The sequence below is a fragment of the Seriola dumerili genome, unplaced genomic scaffold, assembly GCF_002260705.1.
Source record: "Seriola dumerili isolate Sdu_G_001 unplaced genomic scaffold, Sdu_1.0 BDQW01000025.1, whole genome shotgun sequence".
Taxonomy (NCBI): Eukaryota; Metazoa; Chordata; class Actinopteri; order Carangiformes; family Carangidae; genus Seriola; species Seriola dumerili.
The window spans coordinates 22566057-22582501 of NW_019174280.1; the positions used below are offsets into that span (position 1 = coordinate 22566057).

The following is a 16445-nucleotide window of genomic DNA, read 5'->3' on the forward strand; positions in this document are numbered from 1 at the left end:
TGATATGTTCAGCTTTTCCAACTGGACTTTCTTGTCAGTATTCATCTATGTATACCCATAAACTCTTGCCTTTTCAGCTTCTTTCCTGTAGTTGGATGTTGGTTTGTCAGCATACCCTCATTTATCACATTAATCCATGCTACACTACAGGATGAAATGTTCCACACACACGACCAAGTGACTCACAGCTGACTTCTGATTTCCCGTCTTCTCTTTGTCTCAGCTTCTTCTCCCTCTCTCAGTCTAATCCTTTTTTTACTCCGCTTCCTTCCGTCCTTTCTCAAATCAGGTTATGCAGCAGCGTGCAGGGAGGCTGGCTGCACAGCTGCAGATCAGTCTGTCACCACAGATGAATGACTTAATTAAGTTTTCAACAAGTGTGTATTAGGCTGGGACTGGTGGAGTCCAGCAGCGGAGCTTCACAGGCGCATTTTTTTAATAGATTTTATATTCTTTATCTGTGGTTTCTGCAGATTACATGCTTAAATGGACAAATGTTTATACGTTCTGACAGAGTGTGAATTATACAGATCAGAATGTCAGCAGCTCCATGGTCTGAAATAAACTCTGCTAAAATATGCTCACAGAATAGCACTTTATAATGATAACATTTACTGACACTGAAGTCCAGCAGAATAATCAAGGAGGACTTCACACTGGAAAGCCTGATGTTTGAGAGGAGTCCAAGTATTCAGCCAGTCTGTGTTCAAAACTTCTCATTACGGACTTAAAACCAGCGTATCCATATTTGGAGACTTGTTTCCATTTCCAGTTTATTTTTGAGCTTTTCGTTTCTGTATGAAAATAAACTAGTTGTGAATATAACAAAACATGTACCTGAAATACACACAGATACCTGAGAAGGTGTGCAGCTGTCAGCTCCTCTAGCCATGCACAGATACGCTGTCACCCACCTTGCAAGTTCCTATAAATCTGTTGATGAATTTTATCCAAGAGAGACATTGTGATTATGATGAACAGAAAATCCCCAAATCAGGAGAGTGGTTCACAGCCACAGATTTCTAACCTCCTTAGATGCTTTGAGATAAAGATTAAAAACAAGAATTACCACCTTATAGTTGTTTCCTCCACCAACCAGCCAAGTTGCAGGAAATATGGTCACAATATCTCCTTCCTGAATTACAGCAATGTCATTATGATACCTCATACCAATTCTCAGTGCCAGGGTATACACAGACAAAAACACAAAAAATAATAGACAAGCAGAACTCAGCACACATCAGCTCAGAGCCAATTTCCACAGTGTACTGATGAAGAGCAGTGAAATGTCTTGATATATACAGAACAAAAGGTCTCAAAACCACAACAGTTGAATAAACAGTGGGGAATGCACACCACAGCTCAAGCTGACCCTTGAGTCAGTCCTATCTGTGTCCGTGAGTCACGCTCTGACAGTCACCAGGAGTCTGTTTTGCGCCGTGAAGGTCCCGGAAGTTCAAGACAGAGTGATACCTCCTTGTACCAGGAGGCCAGAGAATCACCTCCCCTGCTCGGGATGGACGGGTGAAGACTGGACGGATATGGAGATTAAAATCACACACCTGTTGTTGATCATGTGCGAACCTGAAGAGGACACAATTCTTAATGTTTTGTTTGCTCATAGATTTGTAATATTTTGTTACAACAGTTAGTTCCGACCAGCTAATTTGATTGGAGGAGAGACATTCCATGAGCGCTGATACAGAGTATAACGGCAGTGGGACTTGTAGGTACATGTATCACTCCGCTTAACCGTCAATCAGCGTCACATTAACGGTCGTTATCTGTCTTAGATTGTAACAAACTTTGCCAAGATGAAAAATATTTCCAGAAATAACATTTGAATTAAATAAAGTCTGGTCGTCAGAAGAGGTTGAAGGGGAGAGGCCTGGATACTTCAGCGAACACTTGAGGTAACCTTTACTTGTTTGCTTAGCAACAGTCCAGTTGCGGAACTATTTGTGTTGGCGTAGACACATTAATGATGAAATAAACAAACTAAGCATAATCTGGTGTTGCTTATTTAACTAATGTGACGCTCGTAGAACTGGAGTATAAACGAAATATCACACAAGAGGGAGTGATGTTGTACTCTACCGTTATTGCTTAATTAATGAACTGATAATTAATGAATACTGAATATGAATATTTCTTGTGCATGCTCCAATTTCCAAACTTCTACAGCCAGCGTGTGAAACTGCTTTTATTCATGCTAAAGATTTCACCTTGAGCTTCCAGTCAGTTAAAGGAAAAAAGCCAATGAGTTCAGTTTTGATTTCATTGTTTACCTTATTTGTCCAAGATTGCAGTGTGTAGTGTCTGACTCCTCTGGGCCGCGTTGTGTAACACCGGTGCTGCCAGGAATTGAGTGCGGAGATGGTGACGTTTAACTGCTGGCGTGTCGTCATGCTAATCACCCCTCCCTCTTCATGTGTGAGTCACTGAGGTGTATCGACAGACCCATGTACTTTCTTCTCATCGTGCTAGAGATGCGCACGAGACAAACCTCAGCACTCCGTCAAAGGAGACAACAGATCAGGTCTTATTGGACAGACAGACAGATAGAAAGATAGATAACACACTGTAAATAAAAACTAGAATCACCTCCTTGTGGTTGACCTTGACCTTTGACCTTTAACCACCAAAATCTGTTCAGTTCATCCTCGAGTCCAAAGTGGACATTTGTGCCAAATTGCGCAGGTGATGGACAGCTACAGTCGAAAGTAAGTTGCTGCACTGTTGATGAGTGGAAAGGAATAATAAACGAAATCTATAAAGGCTGTCGTTTTCCTTCCAGGTTCAGAAAATAAAAATTTGACCGGATCAGGACCAGGTGGACTGAGTACATTAAACCTATAAGGTCAGGTTTTAGTTGATTTGCTTGTAAGAATGAGTTTTTTAAGAATGAGTGGTTTCCTTATTGTTATAAAAGGAAATCAGTGTAAGAGACTGAAGTGGTTATCAAACATACTGCGTAACTTTCTGTTTTAAATGCACACGATGTGATTCACCCTTACAGTAAAATTGAAATGTATACTTTTCCAAATAAAAATTGAATGTGTGGAGATTTAATATGTAGTGAGAAACAGTGACTGCTTCTTGTCCTCCATATCCCAGACCTTTAAGATAGAAACGGCTGACACTGACCAGCAGTTGACTACACATCTGGCTTAACTTGACCGGGGAATTTCCAAAACATCTGTACTTGCAAATGTTTCCAGCTTTTCTGGGACATTTGTCTTTCACGCTCGCTTCACCGTGAATCCTCAAAAAAACAGAAGCCTGGTGAATTAGTGCAGATCTTTTTCTAATATAAGCATCTTAGCTTTGTTTCCCTTTGGATCTTCAGCGGAGTATTAAGGATATGCTGAAGAGCTTTCAGCCGCATCCCGTTCTCTGAATGCAGCCGGCTCTGTCGTTGCATAACCTGTGTGGGATCTTCTGGCCGCATCATAAGTGATGAAAGTTTAGTAAGTGGACCTTTGTGTTTATCATCATCAGATTATTTCCAAAGGTCAAGAATGAACATCCATGCACAGATCACAGGCTTCTGACTTATGTTACATTCATTAATCTGACAGAAATATAAACTACACAGAGAGAAGTCACTGAGTTATTCTGATGAGGTCTTTCCTCTGTTGCTGGCTAATGACAACAGATTTTAGAAGTAAATCAGCAGAAGCAGACTTACAGTTCACGACCTCTCTCATAATCACCGGAGGAATGTTTCCCTCTACTCCCCAGAGAGAGCCACTAACTGGGTTTCATTAGAAGGGAGGCCAGACCCCCCCCCCCCACTTCAGGGGGGAGATGAGCAGGCAGGAATGACAACGAGAAAAGAAAAATGGCAAAATAATCTGTTCAATTTCCTTTTTATAGAAGGTGCAAAAAATTAGTCTTAAAAACATAATTACCAAATACTGAGGAAAAAAAGGAGCAGAGCACGTCACATAGTTTTGGATGCATCTGTTGGCCACAACCATCAACAGTGCGGAACTTCACTTGCTGATTTTAAAAAACAAAAACAAGTTGTAGCTCAAAGTAGAAATAAGAAAAAACAAAAGAAAAGCGTTGAATCAGATATGAACTCATATCTGTGCAGACTAGCTTCAATAAATCCTCCAACTATAGATCAAAACAAGAAGATAATCTACTGCACTTCAAAACAAAGTTTATTCTTTTAAGAAAAAAAAATTCTCACAAGGTAGAAGCAGAAAAAATTAAATTGTAAAAAGCAACTAAATAATAATTACATTTTTTTTTATAATATGTACAAATTCAGTTTAAACTAAGTCAGTCGCTCAAACCCTCCTCCAGTGACATTTTCACCACATTTTTAAAACTGAACTGATTTCTGTGAAACAGTTTGAACCAGTTTAAAAAAAGAGGATAAGAAGAAGTTAAAGCTGTTTGTGCCGCTTCGTAGAAAGAAGGAATGATGGGAAGAAAAACAAAAGAGAAAAGGTGGAAAAAGAGGAGTGAGGCGGTTCAGGCTAAACGAGTGATAACAGGAGGACATTTGTCTCAGGCTCTCGTCGTCATCTCCGAGCAGCTTTGCGGTTCTCAAGCAGCAGAACCACCAGGCGGCTCTTGAGCGAGGACAGTTTCCTGCTGTAGTTCTCCTGCAGAACCGACGTCAGTTTGCAGCGGAGGCTCCGCAGGCTCGGCAGGGCGCCGCAGTCCGGCACGTTCAGCAGCGTGTGGAAGAACTCCATCCACAGGTCGCTGTGGGGGTTTCTGTGGGACGGAGAGGGAGAAGACTTTGTGAGGCGTTTTAAGGATCAATGTTTTCAGTGGGAACAGATTTACAGATGCAGCTTTTAAATAGTAATTACATAAAACAGCTGCTCACTGTAGTTTTTATCAAACAGAAAGAAGAAAATAGTGCATTTGTTTGGGACTATTTTCAGCTGTGGATTAATCCACATTTGGTGCTCTAGTGAGTATTTACAGCAGGACGGTGTGCGGGACTGAGTCTAAATAAACTACAGTGTCTGTGTTCATGGGCTGCGATTTATACATGGACATCATGACATCACCCACAGGTTTCTGAAGAGCGGTTTTGAAGCTCAGAGTGAGCTGCTCCACCATTGCCATCTTGGCAGAGTCTGACTCCGCCCGTAACTCCCAGCTAATCCAAAAAAAAATTGGCAAAGAGGAGGGGCGTGTGCGGGGCTGAGACGTCAGTGCATTTTAACATGGGAGTCTATGGGGATTGACTCACTGTTGGAGTCAGACTCTAGTGGTCATTGGATTGCTTGGATTTATACAGCAACACACACACACATCTGTAGTGAGCTAATACTGGTTTACATATTGACCAATGATTGATTAGTTTATCTTGGAGGGAGGGTGTGTGTGTGTGTGTTACCTTCTAAACACTGCGATTGACTTCCAGACGCCGTCTTCATTCGTGACTTGCATGTATGTCCCAAACAGCATACAGTGCACAGTCCCTGCTATTCCAAAGTAGTCCGTCTGAGAACACACAAGACACAGTAAGACCTCTGAAATAACATTTTCTCAAAGTGCATTAACATATTTTCTGTCTACATTAGTCCGTTTTTTTAACCAACGTCTGAATTTGCTGACTACATCATCAGTTTACACATTTCTATAATCACACATCAATCATACAACACACTCCTGTGCGTCTTCACCTGATAGTTCCAGGGTTTCCCGCTGAGCATCTCCGTGCACTGGAAGCCTGACGTCAAGCACTTGGCAGTGAAAGCAGTGCCTTGTGGGAAAAGCTCCATGTCAATGCTCTGCCCCAGGTCGATGAGGACGAGGCCGTGGTCCATGTTCTCTGCATCAAAACACTTGTTGTCCAAGAACCTGAAACGCGACGACAGCACTGATCATGAGGTGTTCCTGCAGACTGCTGTAGAGAAAACCTGACGTTTATTATTTTATTTTTCATTATTGCTCTTTCAAAATTATTTAGCGTGAAGTGGCGTTACCCCTTTACCTACTTAATTTTTTTCCCCAAAAAGCACCTTGCAACAAATCTAGCGACTTTTTGTACAAACCATGGCGACTTTCCATAGAAGAGTCAGACACATGGCATGACACATGTCGAACGTTACCTCTCTCCCAGCAGGAAGTTGTCCGGTTTGATGTCGGCGTGGATGATGCGGACGCCGTGCAGCTGCTCCACCATGTGCAGAATACAGATGGTGAAGTACATGACCAGAGGCTGAGGCATCACCTTGTCGCTCAGGGTTTTATACATGTTCACTGCGTTCTGAGAGCAGAGCCACAGAGTCAGGAGAAGATAGCGTTCATATTAACTTCATATTATTGTGTCACATGCAGGGATCTATGAAGAGATAAAAGCCATGAACGCACCAGCAGAGTGCCGTGGTTGTGCAGCTCCCCGAGCAGCACACTCCCGTTGTGGAAGAGGTGAGCTGAGCGGATGCTGCTGTACAGGTGACGGATGTCGGGCTGCAGCCGAGCGTCCAGCTGTGTGTTGATGTAAAACTCCCAGGGATTGGCTGGTTTCTGAACCTGCATTAATGTCAATCACGAGGAGGAAACAGGAAGATGTTCAGTAAAACATGGCGGAACCAGACACTTCACGTCTCTATTAAACATTTTACTCTTTTAGCGCCGGAGAAGCATTTATATATTTCATATTATTAAAATATTTAGATGGTGCTGTGTCTTTATCTCCAATCTCCACCTTCTTACCTTTAAAACCATCCTCTCTGAGGTCATGGGGTCAGTCGCCTGGTAGACTGTTGCAAAAGCACCTTCGCCGAGGATGCAGTCGACCTGCAGGGAAGCCTTTCCTGTTGGAGGACAAACATCATCAGTTTAACACTGAGGTGGAAACTTTCATTCACTTCAGCTTAAAACAAATATAACTTCATAACAGTATTAACCACCGTCTTGTCTGGAATCTGAATTTTGCTTGAATTTGGTAAAAAAAAGAAAAGAAAAAAAAAGTCAGAGGTCCATTTTTTAAGCTAACTGTTCCCCTCTATTTTCAGTCTTTATGCTAAGCTAGGCTAATGGCCTCCTGGTTGTAGATCCACAAGTACTGAACAGACAAAGACTGACATCCATCTTCTCATCTAACCCTAACTAATAATAATTATGTTACTCAATCAATTGGTCAAATAAAAATGATAACCGCAGCCCTCTTCCTCACCCATGCTGAGGGTCATCTTTGGGGTCGATGTTGGGCACGTTGCACTGCCAGGTGATGCAGCGGGGGTGAGAGGTGAGGGGCGGGGCGAGAGTCGACAGCAGATCAGAGATCAGTTTGTTATCCCAGGGGTCTGACACCAGCTGCACCGCTCTGCTCCTGGCTGCCCTCGGTGCTGTGGCGTTCATGGACACGTCAGCGCGGGGCGTCAGCCCTCTGTCTGGACTCATCATGGGCTCATCCACGTTGCTGAACGGTGGCGGCTGCATTGGGCTCATGGGCACGTCGGCACAGAGCTGAGGCTGCTCTGGACTCATGGGAACGTCCAGTATCTTGTTGGGAACAGTGTCTTCTGTCTTCTGTCGACGAGGACTCAGGAAGGCGTCTAGATCCGGCTGGACTGTGAGCTCAGGACTTCTGATGGCCAGCCAGTCCGGTTTCAGAGCGCCCTCCGGACTCATGGGAACATCGTAGTCTGGTTTCTGGGCTGGCTCTGGACTGGCGGGTTTGTCTACGTCTTCCAGGATTTTAAAAGTTTCGCTTCTGGGTCCGACTGAACTCTCCAGTTTCTGTGAGACCAGAGAGGCTGGTCTGGGGGGCTGCTCTGGACTCTTGTACACCTCCCAGACAGGTCCCGTGGTCCTGGGGATGGAGGCGTCGGCCGCACAGAGTGTCTGGTCTCTGAAGGAGAGCACGGCGGGAGGAGGGGGCTGCACCATGGTGATGGAGGAGGTGGTGAGGCAGTGCGGGGCGGCGGCGAGCCCTTCGCCGACGATGGTGCCTTGTCTCGCCGAGGAGGGAAGAAGCTGACTGACGGCTGTTTCAGAGAGTTTCTCCTCACACGGACTCTGCTCAATGATGGGACTGAGGGCGGGAAGAGAGAACACAAAGACTCAGGGAGGCTTTTATGAGATTATATCACCATACTCTTTGAATGGCCTTTAGATTGTGTAAGAGTTCAACTTATGACTATTTTATCACTTAGTTGTTTTTGCTAGAAAACGGTGAAAACTGTTCATCACAAGCTCCTAAAGCTCAATCTGAAGTCTTCAAATATCTTGAATATCGTTCAATCAACAACGACATAAAACAGAGAGAAGCAGCAAATCTTCACATCTGAGAAGTTGAAACTGGGCGACAATCACAATATTAGTCCTTTTTCTAATATTGATGCATCTCTGTAACAAACAGCACAATCACATTTAAAACCGTTTTATCAGTTAATGGTTTAAATATTTAAGATCAGGACGTCATTAATCTTTTCTGAACTAGTGTCGTGGGATGTGCATTGTTTTTTTGTTTAGCTCTGCATGCGAACAATTAAAATAAATAATATGAATAAATATGATTGTTAAAACTTCTTAAAGGAAAGCAGATATCTTGAATACCTGAGTTTTTTGGTCTGACGCCTGATAAAAGCATCGTCATCAGCATCGCCGCCGTCACAGTTGTTCTCTGGAAGGTGGAAAAATAAATCATTTTAGAATAAATCATTTTCTTCATACGTGATAAGAGCACGCAGAGCCGTGAGCATATCCAAGTTGGGTACTGGATTATCTGTCGTTGAAAACTGCAGGTACCTTGATCCTGGAAAAAGTTGCCGTTGAACGGAGTTTTGTGTGTGAACGGCGTGGAGACAAACTGGGCCAGCATGGCGAAGTCCGTGGTGCTGTTGGGACAAGCGGCCAGAGAGTGGAGGGAGTTGTAGCCCGCTCCCCACATGGTGCTCTCATCTGGGATCAGGTCCGGAGGGGTGTCCTGAGCGGTGAACACAGAGAGGCATCATCAACACAGCCGACATAGGAAATAACTCTTTACACACCAACCAGACACTGACCCCTGCTGTTACTGATAAAACACAAGGTGTTGACATGAAGGTAAAAAACATTATTATTTACGTTTTGAATTAAATTATTTCTTTTTCTTTCTTTTTTTTTTTTTTACAGTACATTCAGAAAATATTCAGACCCCTTTTTACTTTTTTCACATTTTGTCATGTTGCATTTAAATTCATTTATCCCTCATCAAGCTACACTCGATATCCCAGAATGACGAAGACAAAGCAGAATTTTAGAATATTTTTTGCAAATTTATTAAAATGAAAATCTCTGTAAATCTCTTTTGTCCGTGAACTATTACTGTATTTTCTTGGTTGGACAGTCGATGTCCGAGATATCCACGTCTATGTCACACAAATTTCACGCATCAGTTGTGTCAGTACTCACGTTGGGTTTGTCCGTCTTAGGGATTTCAGCCAGAGCTCTGATTGGTTTAGGCTTCTCCCCCGTAGAGGCAGCAGCAGCACTGAACGGCAAAGACACAGGAATATTATTCATTTAAATTTTCATTCTAAGTATTTATTTAATTCATCACAGTCACTGAAAAGAATACAAGAAGTCACACACTTAGGCCATTTAGTGGATGCTCATTAAACCTGACAGAATTAGAAAATCTTCAGTTCTGTGTCCTGAAATCCATATTTACCTTCCGTTTTCTTTGTCGTTGTCGTCCTGGAAGATGGTGAACGGCGTCGCCGCCGGAGGATTTGTGAGCGTGGAGGCGCCTCCTTCAAAACATTGAAAGACAGAAACATTATGTTACTCGGCAGAAAATAGCAGCAAAACTTAAACAGAAACTTAAACACCTGCAGACTCGTGTACAGAAAAACTCAGGCTTTGTGTTCATGTGCACTTTGTTGTATTTTGCCTCAAAAGGGTTTTTATATCTACATTCAACTTTTTGGAGAGTGGAATATTCTTAGAACTTAATTTAAATAGTCAATCAGTGAGTAACAAAGTTTATTTTAGGCACTGGTGACTGATGCAGGAATGTTGGAAAGTCACCACATTCCAGTTGGATTTAATAAAGATTATCATCATCATTGACGTGTTCCTGTTTACAGTATATTTACCAAATCTTTGGTATCTGGCGTCAAACTCCTTCTCAGCCGTGTGGAGCGCTGATGTGTTGGTGAACGGATCCTCTAACAGAGTCGGAGCCTGGAACATGTCCATGATGACGTCTGGGTGATACAAAACCAGATCAAATGTTATTCACATACAATTTAAACAGACAGAGCCAGAGTATGAACGACAAAGTGAATAATTAAATGTAAAATAAATACATTTTGGTAATGATATGTTTCTTTTTTCCGTTTTTTTGTTGTCATTTTAATTTACATTTATTTATTTCTAAATTTATTCTAGATATATGACCAATGAATAAACACACAGACACAAAAATATAGAAATAGATACATGAATGTAGAAATGTAAATAAATAAATGAGTAAATCTAGAAATGCACAAATTCATAAATAAATACATGTTAAAATACAGAAATAACAGTTTTATTACCAAAATGTCATTATTTTGCATTAGTTTATGTATTTATTTATCATTTCTGCATTTATCAATTTATACTTGTACAGTTTTGTCCTTCTTACCAGAGGCTGTTGTTTTTGAATCCTAACAGTTGACAAAATTAACATTGAGCAGGAAGAAAAAATTGTGCAAAAAGTGCAATAACAAAATCTGTGTATATCTTTAACTACCTCCTACAAAAAAAAAAGAGAGTATACAAGAACTGTAAACCCCCGTTCACCAAAAGGTACGAGGCCGCGGCGCTCACCCAGTGCTTCCCGTGTGTTGACGGTGGGTGACGGCAGCACCCTTGACGGTGTGGCCTGAACAAAGCCCAGTGAATTGTTAGGAGTGACGTGAGACAGGTTAACTGTGCCCCCCTGTGACACTGATGGAGAAAACAGAGAGGGTTTGAAAACATTCACAAGAAGCTACAGTCACAGAGCTTACATGTGAACAGCTGCTTTACTTACTATTGAGTTTCTCCTCGGGCTCTTGGAGCTGACTGACATCCCTGAGAAAACAGAAAAAAAGCCCCACTTTTAAAAGTTTTGCCATTTATTGCTAAAAGGCATCTAGCTGTGCAGATGGTTTCAGTTTTTTTTTTGGTTTTAGATTCTGTGGTTTTAAAGCTCCACACAGTGTAAAGGTCTGTGTCCATGTGTAGTGTGATTATAGATCAGGTCTAGCTTCTATATTAATACTGTGAAAGTATCAAAGCCTCAGTCCACAGAGAAATGCACACAGCCTGTATTCAGAAACTGAGCCTTAAAACCAGCCGTCAGGACTTCTGGAACTTTGTGATGTCACAACAAAGCAGTCACCAAGCCCCGCCCACCTGGACCCACCATCCAAACCTTGCAGGATTTGGTGTTTTTACTAAAATCTGCTATATTTTTATGGGATCACTCAGAAAACAGTCAGCCAATCAGAAGAGAGGCTCAGAGCCTCCTCTCTTCTGATTGGCTCACCAACCTGTTGTTACTAGAGCTCCAGAGAGAAGCCTGAGAGAGGAGATGTAAAACTACACTGAGATGGTTTTTGGTTCTTAAAACCACAAATATATCTTCTTATGGATCAACACTTCAAAATAAAACACAGAAGAAGAAGAAAATATGGAGCTTTAGAGTTTCTGCAACCGGCTCAATAAAACAGTAAATAAAAGTAAATAAAATGTTTGTGTTGCTCAAAGCATCACGAAATGACATCTGAGAAACTTAACAGCAAAGTGTCGTTACAGAAACAAATTTGTAATGTTGTATTTTTACGTCTGAAATCTTTTGAGCACGTTTAGAAGCGACTCACTGATGAGTGGTGTTTTGCTCCGGGGGTCGACAGCTCTCCCAGCTGCAGGGCTGAACTGCAGCGTTCTGGCAGAGAACATCATTGTTCACGGCACAGACACCATTCGGTCTGTGCAGGGACAGGTTCATCTGCTGGAAGCTCACAGGCCGCTGAACCGACTGAGGCTCAACCATCCAGGTGTGGACGACGGACGCCTGGTCTGTGGACACTGAAGCCGCTGCTGATGCTGGTAAATGAACGCTCCTGTCAGCCAGGACAGAGGCATGATGGGATACCTCTGAGCTCAGAGCGTAAGTGTCGACAGGCCTGATGTGGTTTTGCTGCAGAGGAGGTTCTGGGACGGTGGTGGCGTCTGGGATGAAGGTCGGCTCGGTGTGTAATCTCAAGCCGAGAGAGCGCCGGCTGCTCAGACGGTTGGAGGGCCGAGGACGAGCAAGAGGCAGCTGGGGGGGGTCGGGGTTCACACTGGGGGCCGTTTCTACAACAGGAAGCTGTAACACAGAAAGTAACATTCATGGTTTCATTCAATTTCTGCTGTTGTCGCGTAACTGAGACGATTTCTGTTGCTTTTTTAATATAATACACTCACCAAGCGCTTTATGTTTTCTAGTGTTCGTTACCAGGACGTTGACAGTGGGAGACTGAATATTGTTCTGTTGTTAGCAGGTACACATTCTGCCTTTTTGTTTAATTTACATGTAAAATAATCTGTCAGTCTGCTGTATCCCACCTTTGTATATTTTCTTGTCACTGAAAACAATGACGGTTCACCGTGGCATTAAATGTAGTGTAGTTTATTAAAAAATAGTTGAATTAGCAGTCTCACCCTCTGTGATGAAGTCTGGCTGGTTAACCCTCCACAGGCCTCCAGACTGTGGTCTAATTTCTGCAACATGGACTCCATGCGGCGGATGCCCTCCTCATGCTCCCTCAGACACTTCTCCACTTCGAAAAAAGATGTTACAACAAAGTTAATAACACACTAAATACACAACAACACATGCTTGTTTTCTGTAGTTGAGATTCATTTTTAAGTCTTAATTATCTCACAGCACTTCATGTTATTTTCCCTCTGCAGTTGGACTCACTCATTTCTCTGTGCTCCTTCTCCTGCCTCTCCCGGAGCTGACGGAAGTATTTGGCAGCTCGGACCTCCTCGAAGGAAAATTCAGACCCTTCACAGACCAGTTCGTCCTTCATGTACGCTGCCACCGTCTGAACGCTGGAGCCCTGACCGGAGGGAATCGCTCCTGAGGTCTCAGAGCGGGAGACTCTGCAGAGGAGAACATAGATCAGAGGATAATCGTATCTAGCTTTGGTGGACGTATGTTTCTAAAGCACTTTACTACTTTCACAGTGCACACGCTGTGCTGGTGACCAATCAGGAATCATACCTGTAAGTCTACATGATAAAATATGTAAGTATGTAAGTCTCATTTGGTCCGATGGGCAGATCGAAAAATTCACTTTCAAATCATTGACGACAAAGAAAATCACATTTGAGAAACTGGACCTGGAATCTTCCTGCTGATTCATTTTCTGTTGATCAATAATTGAATATATATCCAACATGGTCACAGACATGACAACTTCTCATGGGCAGCACCGGTGTGATTATTAAGGACAGATCCTCTTTTGTTATGTTGTGTCTTTATTCTGTTTCTCTGTTTTAACATCCTCTTGTCATCATTTGTTTATCCTTCAAAACATTTCAGTCTTTAGGTCGCCACCTGCTGGCCGACTAACAGAACCAGAAACTTCATCTTACAGGAAACAAACAGTGGTTTTCACTTACATGATGGTTGTTTTAACTGCAGCAGGTTTGGACAGACAGTCCACGGAGGCCTTTAACAGAGGACAGAGAGTAAGTGGGTTTGAAAAGACAACAACAACTCATTAAACAATTGTTGTGGAAATTCACACACACCTTGCTCTGAGTGGCTGGTTCTCTGTAGGATGACATCTGATTGGTTAAATTGGAGTTCTGTAAAGGATTTCGACCTCCTGCTTTACAAAAAAAACAGATAAATAAAAATCAAACAGCTGCTGACATGTTATATTGGACATTTTAAAGAAACAAATAAGTAAGCAAGTAAATATTCTCTCACCTGATCCTGGTGTCTGGCTCCTGGTTCTTGTTTGAAACTGCCTGCAGATCAGATTTACTATTTTTTAGCAACTCAAGTCACTTTTATTCATATAAAACATTTTAAAACAACAGGAGTTGACCCAAAGTGCTTTACAATCCCATCAAAGTTCTTGTTGTGCAGATATGGTGAGATATTATTCTAACAATAACTGTATTATTCTAAAATGTTAAGTACACACTTAGACAACTATGTAACGTATGTAATGATTAAGTGTAAGACCATACAGTAAAGTCTGACATTCATACATTCTAAATTAGCTTTTCAGTTTTGGCTGCACAAAACCTTTAAAAAACTATTGGTTAGATAAAGATAGGTGAAAACCTTTAGATTTTGGACACAAGCATTTTTGCCAAAAAACAAACAAACCTCCTCATGTCCTAGTAAAAAAAAAAACAACAACAAATCAACAAGATCAATAAACTTGGTCCAGACTAAAGTGTACTTGTAGATATCGAGAACTCAAACAAACTACCCTGTATCACAGTATCTGTGTTGTTACCTGTATTCGTGGAGAACAGTGTCAGCTGGCTGGGCTTGGTTCTCCACTGCTTTCTGGTACACAGCATCGGCCTGTTCATTAAGGCCCCTCTGCTCAAACTGCTGTGCCCAGGCCATGTACAGCGCAGCAGTCCTGGTGCCGATGCCCTTACTGAAGACATGACTGTACAGAGCTATGGGGTCGGAATAATAACTGGCCTGGAAGACAGTAGTTAAAATGAAGAAAAATAGTCATATGAGGTTTCAGCAGTCTGAAAAGCAATTGAACTCGGTTTGCGTGATTCCTGCCTGAGAGTAATAGTTGACTCAGACTTACACATTTGATGCAGTAGTTCACATATCTGATGTCATCTGCGTATCGCTCCACGTTCAAAAATCTCTGCACAAGAGTGTCAAACACCACAGACATCCCAGTGCCACTGTCTGCAGGTAATCTCTGCTCCAGGTACTCCACAAACCTGAGAACATATACAGTGAAGTGTAAACTCAGCTGATCAAATGTGATGATTTGCTGCTTTTTTCTGATAATTATTTAAATAATCACAATTACAAAAATATTGGTTGACAAAACAACCCGTTTGAATGCCTCACTTTGGGTGACAGGAGTCGTTTTTATTGAGATAGTTTAAGGGAACTTCCATGATTATACTTACATCGTTTTACTTATGTTGGGTTTTAAGTGCAGGTGTTGTAATGGAGTATTTCCACATTGTGGTATCAGTACTTTCACTTAAAAAACGTCAGGTTCACGTTTCTCAGGTCAATCTAAATCATTAGCGAGCTAACGCTAACAGTCAAAATGAACGCTACTCACTTGTCCCATGGATCCAGAGGGTCGTCTCCTGTGTATGAGCTGAATCTGCTTTCAAAACACCTACGAAGTAGAAGTATAGATAGATTCAAGAAAATTGGCATCACGTCTGATAGTTTTGTCTTGTTTAAATTAGTTTAAAAAAGAGCGATACATTCGCACCACTGAAGTTAACCACTAGCAATAAGCTAACACCGGGTACATCATGTCCAATGCTGACTTACTGTAAATACGTGGCGATATCCATTTCGCTTTGAGTTTAAAAGGTCGTTTATAATCGTAAACGTAAAAATAGTTATCTCTGGACTCTATCAGGTGGTTGGTTAACTTTACAAACACATTTCAGCAGAGAATTTGTATCGCTAAGTTTGTTTGTCTACTCCGAGTTGCGTCTGTTGTTCCTACGACATTTGAAATTTCGCGCTCAGCCAATAGCAACGCGAGCGTTCCACAGTGTGTCAAAAAGCCACGCCTCCATGATGTGACGACACATCCGGGGTAAAAATACATTTAAAAAAATACACAAAAATAAATAAAAAAATAAAAAAATAGAGAAAAGCACTTCACCTTTGGTCAGTGACAAAGAACTAATAAAGTGATGCAACTTTTTTTTTATTGATTGATGTAATGATTATTTTCTCAATCAACTAATTATTTGTTGTGTTTGTTACAATATACTGAAAATGACCTTTATAATTTTCACTTTCCAAGTTGACAACTTCAGAAAATCGCCGCATTTCAGAAGCAAAGATTGTTTGGATCTTTTGATTGAAAAGTGACCAATAATCAATTGACAAAGTCATTGCCAATTAATTTTCTGGCATTCAACTAATCGACTAATCATTTTGGCTCTAACAGAGTTTGACAGTTTCTAGGCCTACATGTTATTATATCCAGTTTTGGAGAGGTTTAAAAAGGTTTTGTAAATTAAAAAAAAAATTATAAAAGAAGTAAATTTTCAAAAACTCAATTTTAATCTTTTTTGTTTTTCTTCTTTTATTTTTATTTTGCATTGAATATTGTATTTTGTAACTCGGAATAACAATGTATTGTTGTTATGTGTGTATGTGGGAATGTTTTAAAGTTTTAATTAACTGCAAGTTGGGCCAAATGCAATTTTCAATAACAATAAAGAAGCAATTATTAAATAAACTATTTACCCAA

The 16445-nt window shown here is 41.5% G+C and overlaps 1 protein-coding gene across 1 annotated transcript; it reads right to left on the reverse strand.

Moving 5' to 3' along the window:
* Positions 1 to 3888: 3888 nt before the first annotated feature.
* On the reverse strand, positions 3889 to 15111 carry bub1 (BUB1 mitotic checkpoint serine/threonine kinase). The gene is given in 24 exon segments (XM_022766345.1): positions 3889 to 4737; positions 5372 to 5478; positions 5661 to 5838; positions 6090 to 6247; positions 6352 to 6513; positions 6697 to 6797; positions 7160 to 7184; positions 7186 to 8020; positions 8545 to 8611; positions 8737 to 8914; positions 9382 to 9460; positions 9641 to 9722; positions 10068 to 10178; positions 10786 to 10905; positions 10991 to 11031; positions 11823 to 12313; positions 12649 to 12767; positions 12911 to 13095; positions 13618 to 13667; positions 13750 to 13826; positions 13931 to 13971; positions 14472 to 14668; positions 14787 to 14928; positions 15062 to 15111. Coding segments are annotated over 24 exon segments (3795 nt in total). The 3' UTR covers positions 3889 to 4538.
* Between the last annotated feature and the right edge of the window lie 1334 nt (positions 15112 to 16445).